The following is a 16,450-nucleotide window of genomic DNA, read 5'->3' as shown; positions in this document are numbered from 1 at the left end:
TGTGTGTGTATCGCCTTTATTCCAAGACAAGCCATCTTACTATTTCTCTTAATACTGCTCAATAGAGTTGCTCTCTGTAAAAGTGTCATTGCACTGAGCATAAGGAGGGGGAAGACAAAGTTGTAATTATGTATTTGTTTCCCATATTCAATTCCAAAAAATAATCAAATGAAAATGAATATAAAAATGCTATTATACTTTTACTAATGATAATATTACATTCCTCTATGTCTTTCTCTAGGGATTCTTCTTTCAAAGAATTAAAACTGTAATGCAATTGAGGTATACATTGTGTACATTAATTGATGCTTTATATAAATAAATAAACAATGCCAAACAGTGTATTTAATAGGTTAGCCATTATAAATAAATCCACATTAAACAACCAATGAGAACTCAGTCTCCAAATTGCATTTTTAGACATGTATACATTCTTGCTAAAATATGAATGAAGTATTTTAAAGTTCATATTTTTGTTTTTGAATTTATTGGCATAGATCCAAAACACAAGGATGAAATAAAGATAATTACTCAGAAATCTTATTATTATAGAAATTGTATGAGGACTCTATTTTTAAAATGTTCTGAAAATGTTTAGCACTCTGATGGTTAGAAATCAATATATGATTATTGTGAAGTGTATCAGTAGCTATAAATATATGTATTTACTAACGTCTACACTTTTAAAAATAGCTGCTATTTTAACCAAATGATTTTTATCTTAACAAAAGGCTAATCTTTTTGTATTATGCTACATGTATTACAAATTACATTATGGGAAATGTGTTGCCCTGTATCATCACTTTTTTTTAAAAAAATGGAAAGAAAGAAAATGAAAAGGCAATAGGTGGCTTTTTCAATTCATTTTCTGATGTTTACATATAGCTCCATCGAAAGCTGGAGGAGCTCAGAGATCACCTAGATGGGAATGTCAAAGGATGCTCTCTCCGAGTAAATGTACGATTTCACTCGGTGAATTATTTTTAATAAACTTTTGCTGGCTGGTAATACCAAATGTGATTAGTTTGTTTTCTCATCCCATCATTCTTCCACTTTTTCTTTCCCCTTTTCTGTTTCCTTTTCTAATTCGGGTTTTATACCATAAAATGATTTTTTTTCCCTAAATGATTGACCGTTAGTTACTTTCTGGGCTCACTGCTATTTTAAAAAATCACTTTTTGTCTCCAAATTCAACTGTGGTGTGCAATCATTTCCTAATTCAAAAATAAATAAGCTAGCCCAGTTTTTTTGAAGCTGCTTTCCTTCAGCTTCGTTGCACCAAAACCAATATCTAACTGGGAGTGGCAGTAGTCATGTCCCCTGAAGTTATAAATTATAAGATATCTGGAGAATAATTGAATGGGACTAAGACAGTAAGTAGATTATGTGAATACTAGATAATATATAACATCTCAGAAGTAAACTTAAATCATATGCACTTTTGTGATATTTCATGTTTCACATCTAGAGCTTTACAATTTAATAAGTATGTCATGCCTGATTACTACACATTATGTCTACTATATTATTTTATTTCTCTTTATTGCCCCCCAGCCTTTATATAGGTTTTTCCTATTCAATGGAAAAGCAGTTTGAGTCTATTATGTTTACCATTCGTCAATCAATTGGAAAAATAATACTGGCTGAAGGAAACACATACCTCTATGTAATTACCATTGTGGCCCAAATCTTACAAGTTAAAATTTTAACTTCATAGATGAAATAAACTGGGACAGAACTAGTTTAATCAGGACCATATTTCCTCTAATTATATGCCTCCTATTTTACAAAAAAGCCCATCTTATTCATTCATTCAATTTATTCATTGTGTATTTATTGATCACATCACAGATTTGTGTCTAGAATAGCAACGTAATGAAAATATGTGAGTGTTAGATAATTTTATTTGTTAATTTAACATTGAACTAACTCTATGTGATCATAAAAGTCTCTGTCAGAAATTTCTTCTGTGAAATATAATTTCCAAATTATTTTTCTAATATTTATAGTATTGATAAACACAAACAGAAAATTTTAGTATTGATCCTGATTTTTGGCATATGTTATTTTGATGTTAGAACTTCTCCAAAATCTTATATCTGGTAGGAGTATATAGCAACAATTATAAAAATAATGATATTAAGCTACTCCACATTTTGATCAGAGATTTGAGATTTAAAGGTATATTTAAATTTTTGAAAAAACATGGTGGCAAACCATCTCCCTACAATTAAGGTAATTTGGAAACAAAACTACAGTTACAGCCAGCGGTCAAGGAAGCTAGGAATTGTAGTTCAGCAATACGCTGGCCAAAATCCCTTGTTTGTGAAATGCATGGCCATATAAATTTGATGAATGAATAAATAAAATACTTATAGAGTTATAAATCACAATTTTATACAATGTATAGGCATTTAGATCCTGAAAAAGATTATGAAGTGGCTAAGAGTTAAGACCAACTTTAAAGCACATCATCATCACCAGGCAGTAAGAGGTCTGCGAGTATTGTGAAGAAACTTGTAACAGAAGCCTATCTATTTGGTTACACTTGGAGATTATTTCAAGAAAAAATAATCGAAGAGAGCATCACAATAGTCCTGAAATGACAATCTGGATCCAGGACATATTTTGTATCTTTAATAGTGCCTGTAGCCCCACAAAATAAATAAAAATGCCTCTAAAAAATGGAATTCTTCATGATTGCAAAATTGCACTAAATTTTAACACTTATGAATTGTCTGAAAAGGTTCCTCACTTCTGTATAGCTGAGGCCTCCTTTTTATGCCTAAGGCATAAAGCTAAGATAACTCCAGATTTCTATATGATTTGGCAGTTAGGTATCCTGGAATTGCATTCCTCAACTAGAAAGTTGCCTACCAACAATTAAGAATATAGTTAAAAATGCCCTTCTTGGAAAATGAGAGGAGATGAACTAGGAGGCACTACCTTAGGTTTCCAGCACTTATCATTTGAAGCAGCTTCCCAGTTGAAATTAGATGTGCTGATGATCTTTCGAGAGTAGTTTAAATCCATGCCCTTCCAAGAGCACTTATAAATTGAGAAGGCATCATCTCAATTTACTATCTTGTTGACTGACTGAAATGATAATGGAAGTGAGATGTATCTCATTCACTGGAGAGATTTTTTAGTTTACCATCTATTCTTTCCTTTTTTTTCTTTTCTTTTAATCCTTAACCAAGATTTTATTATTATTATTATGTTTGCTTCCAAGGTTCAACAGAACTATGGGGTAAAATGAATGAATGAATGAATGCTTCTGCCTATTGAGATAACTTTTATAAACAACACTGTATTCAGGAATCATATGAACTGTATATGAGCCATCCTCACTTCATTCAGGTTGTTATCCAGGTTGTTTGACCTAATTCATTCCAAAATGTCAACTTTAGTGTTATAAATTTCCTTACTTTAATGGAATTTAGAATATTTATGTTGTTTGCCTGTTGGTAAGTCTCTATCCAGTTCTCAAAATGAACTCTCTCAGCTATTCCCTATAGAGATTCACTGCAGCTTTATACCTCACAGATAGAGGAGTGCGGGAATAATAATTTGAGGGGTTAAGCAAAATTCCCAGAAGTTTCAGTAGATTGATATTATCTTCCAATTTCCAGGATAACGATACTCTTAGCTCTCAAGACAGCTAACATTCAATATAAAAATTATAAATCGAGTAAATGTTTTTTTTAAAAAAATATAGAATTCTTCCCATAAGAAAACTCCTTACTGTAGTTATGGGAAGAGTTTATCTGAGCAGATACCTTGGTCAGGGAAATTACCTTTTCCCTTCTGTCTTTAGGGATCCTTCCCACAGGATTGTAGTAGTAATCTTGTGGAGTGGGGTGGACAGGAGAGGGATGAGTTCATCAGAATCATCTCTGGAGTTGGTTATCACTACCTTCTCTTTCATTATTTAATAATTTTCCTATATAATTTTGGTCAGATGTACGAATAGAAAAGTAGTCAGATTGCTAAGCATATCCAAACTGTCAGTTAGTTGCAGCTACTTCGCTTAAAAAAAAGAAAACACTCTTATCCTCCTTAGAATAGAAATACATCTCCCCCACACAACTTAAAGCCTACAGTATATTTCTCATCCCACTGAGGCTTCAAATAATCTTTACAGAAGGATCTTGCAACCACTCCCCGTCCCCAATGTAATCAAACATTGATCCATTGCTGACTACATTGAGATATTCACAAGCATGAAAGATAGCCAATAATGCCGTAGCATCCCAGCACTATCTTGTAAACACATACCTTCTGAATAGATAGGCATTACTGTGAGCACGTCTCCTTTCTATTCTAGTAGTGAGTTTTACATTTTGCCCTTATCCCTTAAAATGTTTCCTTTTCGATTCAAGTATGTCATCACATATTAGTCACCTAACATTTTTATAGATCAAATAAATAACATATAATTACTCAAAATTTAATCAAAGGTGCAGAAATTGGTATGTAGTTTTATATGTCACACCAATTGTACAAACTTCACAAAGCCTGGCTTCAAACTTTGTCAGACTTCACAAAATAATATTCCTATATTGCCTAATTAAATTATACACAGAACAATGTTTGTAAATTTTAGTCATTATGATTCTTCCCTTTCCATATTTGGAAACAGCTGGAACAGCTTTTGGGTTTATAGGATTTGACAAAATTCAATACAAGAAATCTCTTTGAGGTTTTTAGCCTAAATACGCGGCAAGAAGTTTCATTTTCTTAGTCTCACCTGATAACAATCTAACAGAATTGCATTCCACTGTGAATTCTTCCCTTTCATTCAAGTCTTAGAAAAAATGAAACAACAAAGCCTTTTAAATTGTAAGTTTTTGTCTGTATTCAAGATTGGAGCCTAAAGTAACTCAAAACACACACGTACACACGTACACACACACACACTACCAGCTATAGTATCAGTTTAACATGATAATAAGGGTGAGATGGGAAATACCTGAAATTGACAAATAAATAAAACAAATATGAGCCTTAACTCCTTTCTAATAATAATAAAAAGGGAGGGTTTCCAGAGATAGGTGGAATTTTTCTGTCTCTCCGTCATGTAGCTATCTTTTCTCTGCCTAGTAAAACATTTGTACTTCCTTGTGTCCATCATTTTTACCTCCATCAAGAGTTTCCTGCATTGGGTGGACATGTCCCTATGAAGTTCTTCCCTTTCTGGTCTTCTACATGATTCTCCACACAGTGCCCAGCAGCTCCCTTCAGCAGTTGTTTCCAGAACTGCTTTCAAACAAGAACTCTCAGGAGTACAAAATAGTGTTGCTCATTGTTCTTCACAAAAATCAGTAACCCAACTTCAACAATCAGAGTTGTCTAATCTGATTTAGTTACTCACTATTATCTCCATTCCAACCCTCCAATCTTTCTCTACCTTTCTTCTGCCCAGAGTCCTTACTGAATCCTTTAACACACCATCTATAAAGCCAGCCCATCCTTTCTTTCTGTGAGAAACCTTATTGTGATAACTCAATTATTTCTAACTTTATCAACAAACTAGCACAAAGTACCCGAAAGCATTTGTTTGAGTGCGAGTGTGCATGTAAGAAAATGTGACCATGGTAATTCCAGGCATGTCATAGTAAGCAGTGATTATATATGAATTGAGTTTGTATGCACTGGAATATACTTGTTTAGCTCCACAAATAGATAGAAGAAAACATCAGCCAATGATATAACCAAGTTGCTTGGATTATTGGAAAAAATATTTTGGATTATGTGAACCTTGTCCTGAACTGAACATAAGAAGACATAAAATGCTTTGGTTGATTCATAAAGAGGAGTTTATGGAGAAATTAGAACTGCTGTTCTATTTACCAAAAATGCTTTCTGTCAAATAAGTGGGATTTGCTTTTGCAAAAATGAGATTCATTTATCGTTTTCTAATAGCTCACTTCTTTAAAAAATTCGGATTAGTTCACACAACTTGTTCAAATAAAATTTAAAGTAAATTTTATGGAATTTAGCACACATTTTGAAAGTCCGTATTTGTTACAATTATGAATTAACAATTGAATTATATATAATTACAGTTCTAAAATATTCATATTTAAATATTCTACTTTAAATGCCATTGTAGATGGAAAGCCATCTTAGTCTGTGATTTAAAAAAAACACTCTAAATTGCACCAATTAACCACTTTATGTATTTGATTAAGTGAGCTGCCGCTCATGAAAATGTATGCCTTTTAATACAATTGTTTGTCAGAAAAACTGCTACCAGACTCCTGACTTTTCACTATCTTAAATGGCTTAGTCTTCAAAATATTTTTATATCCGAAATCTAGGAACCACCTAAACAGAAAACATTTTAAGACCCTTACTATGTCATCACCTCTTTTTTAACAATGTTTTCTTTTCCCCACTGCATAACCAGGCTCGGCTCCCTTCGTGCTCATCCACCTATAGTGTTTCTGAGGTATACTTTGCACGTGTTCTTTCATAGTACAGTTTCTTCATTCATCACCCTTTGATTTAATTAATTTATTTCATTTGGTCTTCCCCATGCAGAAGTGAGAGAGAGAAAAATCACCTTGTGGGATTTATTATGCATGCTCACCTTGCAACCATGTCCAGCCTAAATACCAATCAACCACTTAATCACAGAACAATTTTTAATTGCAGCATTTTTATAGTTTATAATAATATTGTATAATTACGTACAAACCAAAATTCTGTGCAGTTTTTTAAAAGAAAAGTTTTTATGCAGAAAGTCAATAAGTACTATATCATTTTGTAACCCATCCACAGTCACTGCTGTGAGATGGGTGGCCACATAATTCACTGAAATTAATTAATTAAATGTTTGTTTGTTGGATTTTTTAATAGTCAGGTCTTTCAGAAATAGATCACAGAGTTCAATAATTATATTTCCATGTATGAGTTTGAAGTTTTATCTGTTTCATAAATGAGAGTGGAGTAAAAGTGAAAGAATTGCTCTTTCATTTACACTTATTCAGTGGAATGCAAATATTGGAAGAAGCTTTTCAATAACTGGAATTTTCTAGAAGGATCCATAAATCATGCTTCCCTGATTTATTTATTTTAGCGCTTATAGACCGCCCCCTCTCCCAGAAGGGATAGGGATAACTATTATTGGAGTGAAAAGAATGGAAAGATTTCTTTTATTTAATACTGTTCTGGAAGAGTTTTGTACTAACAAATTTATCATGCATCCAACATCGTCACAAAATGATTACTATAAAAATAATGTCGAAGATCTCGCTGCATTTTTCCTTTCAGGTATACAAATACTTTCTGCATGCAATTTTGCAAACACAGAGAACATTTCCAAAGTTATTATTCTCAAGTCTTTTTTTTTTTCATTCTAACAAAGCCTGCTGCCGTGCTCGACATCTTGCAAGATATTTAGCCATGTCACAATAAATTATCCATCAATCTACCCTGTGTTTAAATATCTGCTCACTTATTCATTTCTTTATGGAGACAGAGAAGGTCAGGAGATGCACCGGGTAACGATGAATTGAAAATGTGGGGTTTCATATTATCAGGAAGGGCCATAGGATGGAAAACAGATACATTATAATATATAAAATTCCAGTGAATTAGAAAATCTCTAGAAAAAGATGTCTGGATTGTCTACCAGTATGACTTAGTAGTAGTCCATAGGAGTCAATAGAAGGTACCATTTTGGGACCCCACTGAGATGAAACTTAACCCATCTATCCAGACACTACTAATTTTAGAACTCTTAATTGTAGATGTAATAGCAATCTTTTGTTAATGAGTTTATTTGTTCCTATCATAAGTGAATATATTAAAACAGTGTTCAATACCAGGCAATTTATGTTAACTCCTCTTCATTTAACATGGTATAGCACTTTATATCTTGAGTGCTTTTGCTGCCAATTCCAACATAGAAATTCACAATGCTCATATAAAAGCAACAGTTATTACAGTGCTTGAATTTTACTATTATATCTGGTGTATGCATCATAAGATTAGCAGTGATACATGTTACAGCCAATCACCCTCTCTCAGTTGAAACCTCATTTCAAGATTGTTGCTGTGTGGAAAATTAGAATGAAGGTGTATTGGATATTTTGAGTTATTTGTAAAAATAATAAAAGTGGGATATAAATAAATAAAATAAAAATAAATATGTTGGATGCTTAACCCAACCATTATGAAAAAGTTTAATGGTGTTATATAATAAATAGTTTGGGAAGAATAAAACACCTCCCCTTAGCTTTCTTGAGTTTTAGTTATATATTGTGGCATACTGTTTTTTTTTTTTACTTGAAGATATAGCAGATGTACCAAATTGTAATACAAAAAGTCATTATACCATTCTTCTCAAAGTATAGAATAGTGGCCCATAAACAATGTAAAAGTCTGTTTGGAAAATATTTTAGCCTCTGTCACCAATGTCCTACTTACACCCTTACCTCATTATACACACATCTACATGGCTGGGAATGCACTGCTTAGTCATACATCACATGCATATTGTCCATTGCTTGCAGTGAACAATTGAAATAATTAATTATTTTCTGTTGTAAGTTCCTCCTGAGATCAGAAGATGGCTAATTTCTATGAAAATTACTGAATAACTTAGGCATCTGTTCAGCTATCTTAATAACTTTGATTGTATATTTTGGTCTCATTCTATAGTTTCTTCCTGTCTTTGCTATATTTGCTTTAGTCTTTGACCATAACATTAAGTAAATAAAAATATCCATTATTGGCATCCAGCTAGTAGAGAGCAGAAGCCACATAATACCCTTTTTTTATTTTGATGGGCAGGTATTGGTTTTAATGGAACTATCATTGGAGAGCTATATAGTATACCATGCAGCTTTTATTCATAAAGTAGACTTGAATCTTGTCACTCTGAAACTTTATTTTTCTTTTTAAATATCTCCTAAAATCTCTTAAGAGCCTTAATAATAGGTTGCCTAATATATGAGGAGATTAAAGGAAGTTTATTATTAATTTAGCTAGGGTTATGATGTTGTATTTCATTCTGCTCTAGTGGATTTATAGTTGTGATTGCCCATATATGTCTAAATAATAGAAGCCAAAGACAAACACAGGAAAACCATAATCTTCACACATTGTTTGAGTGAGCTTAATAGTATATGACAGATCAGTATTTTAAAAAGGACACAAGAGTCAATGTCAGATCTGTCAGTATCAATAAACAAAAATTACATATTCATCCTGCTTTTCCTCAGAGGGCTCAAGTTGACATATTTAATATATCCCCTCATTTTGTGCCCAGACCAGTAGCTTACCTAATTAATTAGGCATTGAAAAACAATAGTAGCCAGAAATAACCTGAGTTCCATCTTGAGTGAATATTTGAATCCAGCTCTCCCTGCCTCCCTCCCCCTCCTCTCTCTTCCTGACATTTGGAATATAAATCTTTTAATATGATTTTCCTGGAAACTGAAGTTCTGGGAAGAAAAGAAGCATTTCAAATGAGTTTCATGCTTTGTTTGAACTAGAACAGAAAAATATTTTTTAAATAATTTTTTAAAATATAAATTTATCGTTCTGTAAGAGAAATTCCTCAAATAATATTCATTAGATAGACCAAAGAAAGAACATATGCATCATCAGATGTCTATAGAGAATGGGTTACATTTTAGATACACGACTTGTACAGAACGATAAATTTATATTTTAAAAAATTATTTAAAAAATATTGCATTATTAGATACATACCTTTTGCATCTAGTTTTTCTTATATTTTCATATACTTCTCTTTATTCTTACTTTTTAATATTTTTCTTAGATCTTTTTCCTCATTAGTTCTTTCAGATTCTTGGAAATGTAACTTTCTTATGCAAATGCATAAGAAGCTGTATTATTAAAAGTTCTTGGTTGCTCATTTAATCTACATAATTAAACATTTTGTAGTTTAGATTGTAGGATACTATAATAAATTATATAAAAACATTTGGACTTAAGGGTATGAGTGTTATGTAGTTATTATAATTTTTTATAGACATGTATCAATGCTTGAATAATTTAGTAGTTCCCTAAATGCATAGAAAAAAGGGACTTCTGTCAAAATTATACATAGTGTAAATGTTTCTTTCAAAGTCATATTAAAGAGGCAAACCAAAAGAAATTGTAGGCACTGTGCATCAATTCCTAAGTACGGCATTTATAAAGAATGTTAATTACAATACATTATAAAGAGCATACAACCTTTTTTTTAAAAAGTGCTAATACCTCTTATTCAGACAGCCCTTAAAATTTGGAGTTAGATCTATATTTCTAAAACTTTCACTGAAAAGGTAATACATATTTTTCAAATATTGTGAAGTATAGCACATTATAAAAGAGGCCTTGTGAAACAATAAGCAAGATCCAAAAATGAAGATCCTTATAATCCAGTGTTTCATCTTGTTCTTGCAGTGCAAAGCAATTGTATTTATCTAAAACCAATATGTGGACTTTTCAACATCATCTTAATAATGCAACTTTTTTCTGAAGAATGCTTCCATAAGTGTAATGAAATTTAAGATTATAACTGCAATCAATAACAGGAGTTCAGGAGTTCATGGCTTCCATGACAGCCTTGGACCTGACCCAAATAATTCAGGGCCCCACACACGATGGAGGACACATGCTGGACCTTGTTTTTATCTCTGGTCGATGGAAGAGTGATCTGGGAATAGGGGATCAGGTGATCACTCCCCTGTCATGGTCAGATCACTCGCTTCTCCGGCTGGACTTCCCTGACACCACACCCCATCGCGGGGAGGCGGAACCAGAGGATCTTAGATGGTTCCGCCCCAGGCGTCTGATGGAACCAGACAGGTTCCAGACAGAGCTTGGGCCACCTCCTGTTGCCCTGACCCGCTCCCGGATGGAGGACCTGGCGGCTGCATGGAACAGTGCGGCGGCCGGGGCCTTGGACCGGGTAGCACCCTTGCGGCCTCTCCGGTGGCAGCGAACCACCCTGGCCCCTTGGTTTTCCGAGGAGCTGAGGGTGATGAAGCGCCACAAGAGACGCCTAGAGAGCAGATGGAGATCCTCTCGGGCCGAATCTGACCGAACACAGGTAAGAGCCCATTTACGGACCTACCTTGTGGCACTAAGGGTGGCTAAACGTCGATATTATGCCACCCTTATTGCGTCTGCAGAAAACCGCCCTGCCGCCCTGTTTCGGGTGACCCGCTCCCTCCTATCACAGAGGTCGCGGGAAGCCCCTTTACAGGGGAGGGCAGAGGAATTTGGGGAATATCTGCAGGACAAAATCGCTCAGATCCGGAGCGAATGGGTCCCCTTCAGTGATCGTGAGGAGACACCGGAGGCGAGTCTTGAGGTACCTATCTGGGAGGAGTTTGACTCTGTTGCCGCCGAGGATATGGACAGGCTACGCGGGTGACTGCGGGCCACCACATGTTTATTGGACCCGTGTCCCTCCTGGCTTGTACTGGCAACCTGGGAGGTTACACGTGACTGGCTCCTGGGTCTGGTGAACGCCTCGCTGGAGGAGGGGTTCCTGCCAGCCTCCTTGAAGGAGGCGGTGGTGAGGCCCCTACTTAAGAGACCTTCCCTAGACCCAGTTGAGTTAGCCAATTATCGTCCTGTCTCCAACCTTCCCTTTTTAGCGAAGGTTGTTGAGAGTGTGGTGGCGCAGCAGTTCCCTCGACACCTGGAGGAAATTACTTATCTAGACCCGCGCCAGTCCGGTTTCTGGCCGGGCCACAGCACAGAGATGGCTTTGGTCGCGTTGGTGGATGATCTCTGGAGGGCGAAAGATGGGGGTTGTTCCTCCATCTTAGTCCTGTTAGACCTCTCAGCGGCTTTCGATACCATCGACCATGGTATCCTGTTGCGTCGGCTGGAGGGGATGGGGGTGAGGGGCACCGTTTTGCGGTGGTTCTCCTTCCTCTCCGGTCGGACGCAATGTGTGTTGGCGGGAGAGCAGAGATCGACCCTGAGGCCGCTCACGTGTGGAGTGCCACAGGGGTCGGTCCTCTCCCCTCTCCTGTTCAACACATACATGAAACCGCTGGGTGAGATCATTCGAGGATTCGGGGTTGAGTGCCATCTGTATGCAGATGACACTCAGTTATACATTTCTACCCCGAACCACCCCAACGAAGCCGTCGAGGTGATGTCCCGGTGTCTGGAAGCCGTGCGGGTCTGGATGGGCGACAACAGACTCAGACTCAACCCTTCCAAGACGGAGTGGCTGTGGCTACCGGCGCCCCGCTTTAGCCAATGTGTTCCATCTCTGGCCATTGGGGGGGTACAACTGCCCCTGGTGGATAGGGTACGCAATTTGGGCATCCTCCTAGATTCCCGGCTGTCGCTAGATGATCATGTGACGGCCGTGGCTAGGGGGGCGTTCCATCAGGTTCGCCTGATGCGCCAATTGCGTCCTTTACTGGAGCAGGACGCCCTTTGCACAGTCACTCATGCCCTAGTGACTTCTCGCCTTGATTACTGTAACGCTCTCTACATGGGGCTCCCCTTGAGATGCACCCGAAGGCTCCAGCCGGTCCAGAATGCAGCCGCGCGGGTTATTATGGGGAGTACTAAGTACTCCCATGTAACACCTCTCCTGCGCGAGCTGCACTGGCTACCTGTGGCCTTTCGGGTGCGTTTCAAGGTGTTGATTGTCATCTTCAAAGCGCTCCATGGCTCGGGACCTAGTTATTTGCGGGATCGCATTCTACCCCATACATCCCTGCGACCAATCCGCTCTCACAGAGAGGGCCTCCTCCGGGTACCATCCGCTAAACAGTGCGGGCGGGCGGTGCCTAGGAGTAGGGCCTTCTCTGTGATGGGCCCAACCCTCTGGAACGACCTCCCCCCCGATATTAGAACCACCTCTGATCTCCGCTCCTTCCGCAAGAAACTCAAGACCCACCTGTTTCGAGTAGCAGGTCTGGCTTAATTACAACCATAATCATAACTGCATTTAACATCTATTCAAACCTTCCTGGATGGCTTTTTAAATTTTATATTGGGGTTTTAATGGGTTTTAAAATTGTTCTTAATATTTAAATGGTTTTGGGATTTTATAACAGACCGTGTGTGTGAGTTGTTTATGTTGCATGTCTTATGTCATTTTATTGTTTTGATTACGAATGGTCTGTACACCGCCCCGAGTCCCTACAGGGAGAGGGGGCGGTCTATAAATTAAATAAACTAAACTAAACTAAACTAAACTAAACTAACATGATTTTAATTGAAAGGAATGACTAAGATTTCTCTTTTAGAAAAATACATTATTGTTTTGTACAAATTTTTAATTTGATATTTAATCAGTATGGGAACAAAAACATCTAATGTGAGGTTATTTTTAACCTTGTGGCGCTTATTCCTTGGGCAACACATCCTTGTGTCATGTAAAATGCTTTTGAACATCTCCTGGTTTCAAAGGAATTTGCTTTTTTTAATGAGCTCATGAGGATGGAACATTGCTCTGTGGTATTAACCAAAATTAACTATCTTAGACAAATGGAACTATTGTACAGTTCTTTGAACTTGGCCAATATTTTTTCAATGAGAAACAAGGGATTGTAGTGAGATTTTGTTAATCTCACTGATTAACATTTCAGCAAGGTACAAAATGAATTTTACAGATTTTTAATTAAAACACATTTGACTATTTGCAGACTGTTTTTACGAATTAAAAATCTTTTTTTAAAAAAAGAAGCACTTTTTACTCTGTCTTTCCATGCTTGGGCCTTTAACCTAGGTTTGCTTGATCGGAAGCAAACAAATTGTATGTTGTTTCTCCTTAACTTTATTTTAATACTATTTATGGAATACTGTACTGACATTTATTTTCTATATCACAAATTCTTTCAGGTATATATTTTAGGCAAGTTTAGCATATCACATCCCTTCTCAAAATACATTACTTCAAAAATCTAGCATATATGTTAGCCAGTTCATCTAATCCAAGACGTATCTTAATTATGCTTTATGGTAGATTTGGTCTCACTTCTGTCCATATCTCAAAAGTTATTCTTTTTGAGATCAAACATTAACTTTATATCTATTTATATTGAAGATGAATCATTCACTAATCATTGATAATGCCAGTTAAATTTTGATATCATTTGGAAGTACTAATAGCGACTAAAGCTTCAATCTGAAAACTGTTTCTAAAGAAATACATTGGTAAAGTGGCAGAATTGTTTCGCATACAAGCTCATTTTTCATGTTATTCATCAATTAATTTTTCATAGTATCAATTAAAAATTTTCTTCTGTAGTAGATAGTTTGAATGCACCCAGGATGAAACCCAAAAGAGAATACATTTTTCTGTAACATCTTATATTACTTTTTAGCAGACCTCTGTTACAAGAAAACAAGGAGAATACAAGTTATCAAACCTTTTCTCCAGCTGCTTGAACAGAATTCAAATATTTCATCTACAAACATGTCTAATACAGGGTAAAAGTTGAACTTCCTTATCTGTCATTTCTTTTGCTATTAAATCATGTGTCTGCTAGTTTTCTTCGGAAGGATATAGTAACAGTACGATAAAATGAAGAAGGTGATGCCTTATTTCTCTTGCGGAAGGAGATGCCATAAGTTGTTAAAAAGAAAAATAACTATGCAACTTACTTTAGTTTCATTTTTTAAAGCAACTATTTGTCTTTGATCATTTTTTTCTGTCAATTATTTGCTCTGCATAGTCCTTTCTGTGAATATCTCTCTTTCTGAAATCCTTTTTATATTTCAACTTACTAAAGAAGGTACACGTACGAATCATTTGACACTTTAAAAAGTAAAATATATTTATTTTCCCTCCAAAGGGTACATTATAATCCTATGACTGATGCAGAGTTTACATTTGAGGGGTGGTCCATGAGTCTGTGTTTGGCCTGTTAAGCCCTTTCAGATTCAAAGCAGGAAGTTCTTGAAACTTCTTACAGTTATTTAAATAAATCTATGCTTGAAATTTCTATGTGGAAGAAAGTTGTTTCCATCAACAGTTTACATACTTTAAGTTACACTGTGGCTTAAACACTAACATGTCTATATCATATTCTGCATGCGGACATGTGAAAATGTCTGCATCTCAAAATAAGAGTCACTACTGATTTATGTCCTTGTGATGAGTTTATAATTTATTTACTTAACATCATATAAGCAGATTTGTAAGACAAAAATTCTCAGATCTGGCACTTAACGATAGCAGTAGCACTTAGACCAGTGATGGCGAACCTATGGCACGCGTGCCACAGGTGGCACATGGAGCCATTTGTCAGGGCACGCAAGGCGCTGCCCTGTCAGCTGGCCAGCGCGCATGCGTGCTCTGGCCAGCTGAGTTCACCCTTTTTTAAAGCCGTTTTTCACCCTCCCCAGGCTCCAGAGGCTTTATAGGAGCCTGGGGAGGGCGAAAAGAGCCTCCCCCGTCCCGTCCCCCCGAGGCCCTCCGGAGGCTTCATGAGCTTCCCTAAAGCCTCTGGTGCGCAAAAAAACGGCCCTATGGGCAAACCGGAAGTTCGGGAACGGACTTCCTGTTTGCTCAGAGGGTTGTTGCTCGGAGGGTTGTTTTGACTGCCCCGGAGGCTTCAGGGAAGGTCCCTGAAGCCTTCGGAGCGTTTAAAACGACCCTCCGAGCAAACCAGAAGTGCACTCCGAAGGCTTCCGGGAAGCCCCCTGAAAGTCCCTGAAGCCTCCGTAGGGCTTCCAGGGGGGCAGGGGAGGCTGTTTTCACCCTCCCCATGCTCCTATAAAGCCTCTGAAGCCTGGGTAGGGCGAAAAAAGCTTGCAAAAATGGGGGTCGCAACTGTAGTGTGCGCATGCGCACTGGATGTCTCGCATTGCATTATGGGTGTGGCATGCCCACACACGACCCCCCCTGCGCTCCCCCCCACTTATGGCACGTGAGCCAAAAAAGGTTCGCCATCACTGACTTAGACTTTAGGCTTATATACCGCTTCATTGTGCTTTTATAGCCCTCTCTACAGAGTCAGCATATTGCTCCCAACAATCTGGGTCCTCATTTTACCCACCTCAGACGGATGGAAGGCTGAGTCAACTTTGAGCCTGATGAGATTCAAACTGCCAAATTGCAGGCAGGCAGCAGGCAGCAGAAGTAGCCTACAGTACTGCATTCTAACCACTGCACCACCGTGACTCAGAGAGAGAGAGAGATGATAGATAGATGATAGATGATAGATGATAGATAGATAGATAGATAGATAGATAGATAGATGATAGATAGATAGATAGATAGATAGATAGATATACACACGAGAAAACACACATAAAACAACCATTAAAATCAAGTAATTAACTTTTATCTCATGGTATATAGCAAATACTGCATAACAAAAAGCAGTAGTGTCTAAAGCATTGATGGCATAGAAGAGTTAGTCTAACATCAAATCAAAATGAACAATTAACTAAATAGAAGATGTTTAACTATAGATTAAATCTGAAGCATGTGTTTTCTATC

The 16,450-nt window shown here is 36.9% G+C and overlaps 1 protein-coding gene across 10 annotated transcripts in view; it reads left to right on the top strand.

Annotated features, from left to right (window-relative positions):
* GPHN (gephyrin) overlaps positions 1-16,450 on the top strand; it is a 234,562-nt gene that overhangs the window by 174,668 nt on the left and 43,444 nt on the right. For 4 of the 10 annotated variants that reach the window (XM_081937719.1, XM_081937714.1, XM_081937717.1 and 1 more), the window contains one exon: positions 6,413-6,454. The exons of the other annotated variants lie outside the window; for them this stretch is intronic. In XM_081937719.1, coding sequence (XP_081793845.1) covers positions 6,413-6,454 — 42 coding nt within the window. The remainder of the gene's footprint in view (positions 1-6,412; positions 6,455-16,450) is intronic. 10 annotated transcript variants of the gene reach the window in all.

Source organism: Natrix helvetica (assembly GCF_964273705.1).
Source record: "Natrix helvetica genome assembly, chromosome: 1".
Taxonomy (NCBI): domain Eukaryota; kingdom Metazoa; phylum Chordata; class Lepidosauria; order Squamata; family Natricidae; genus Natrix; species Natrix helvetica.
The sequence above is the reverse complement of the archived record's forward strand: the minus strand, read 5'-3'. Positions and strand labels throughout refer to the sequence as shown.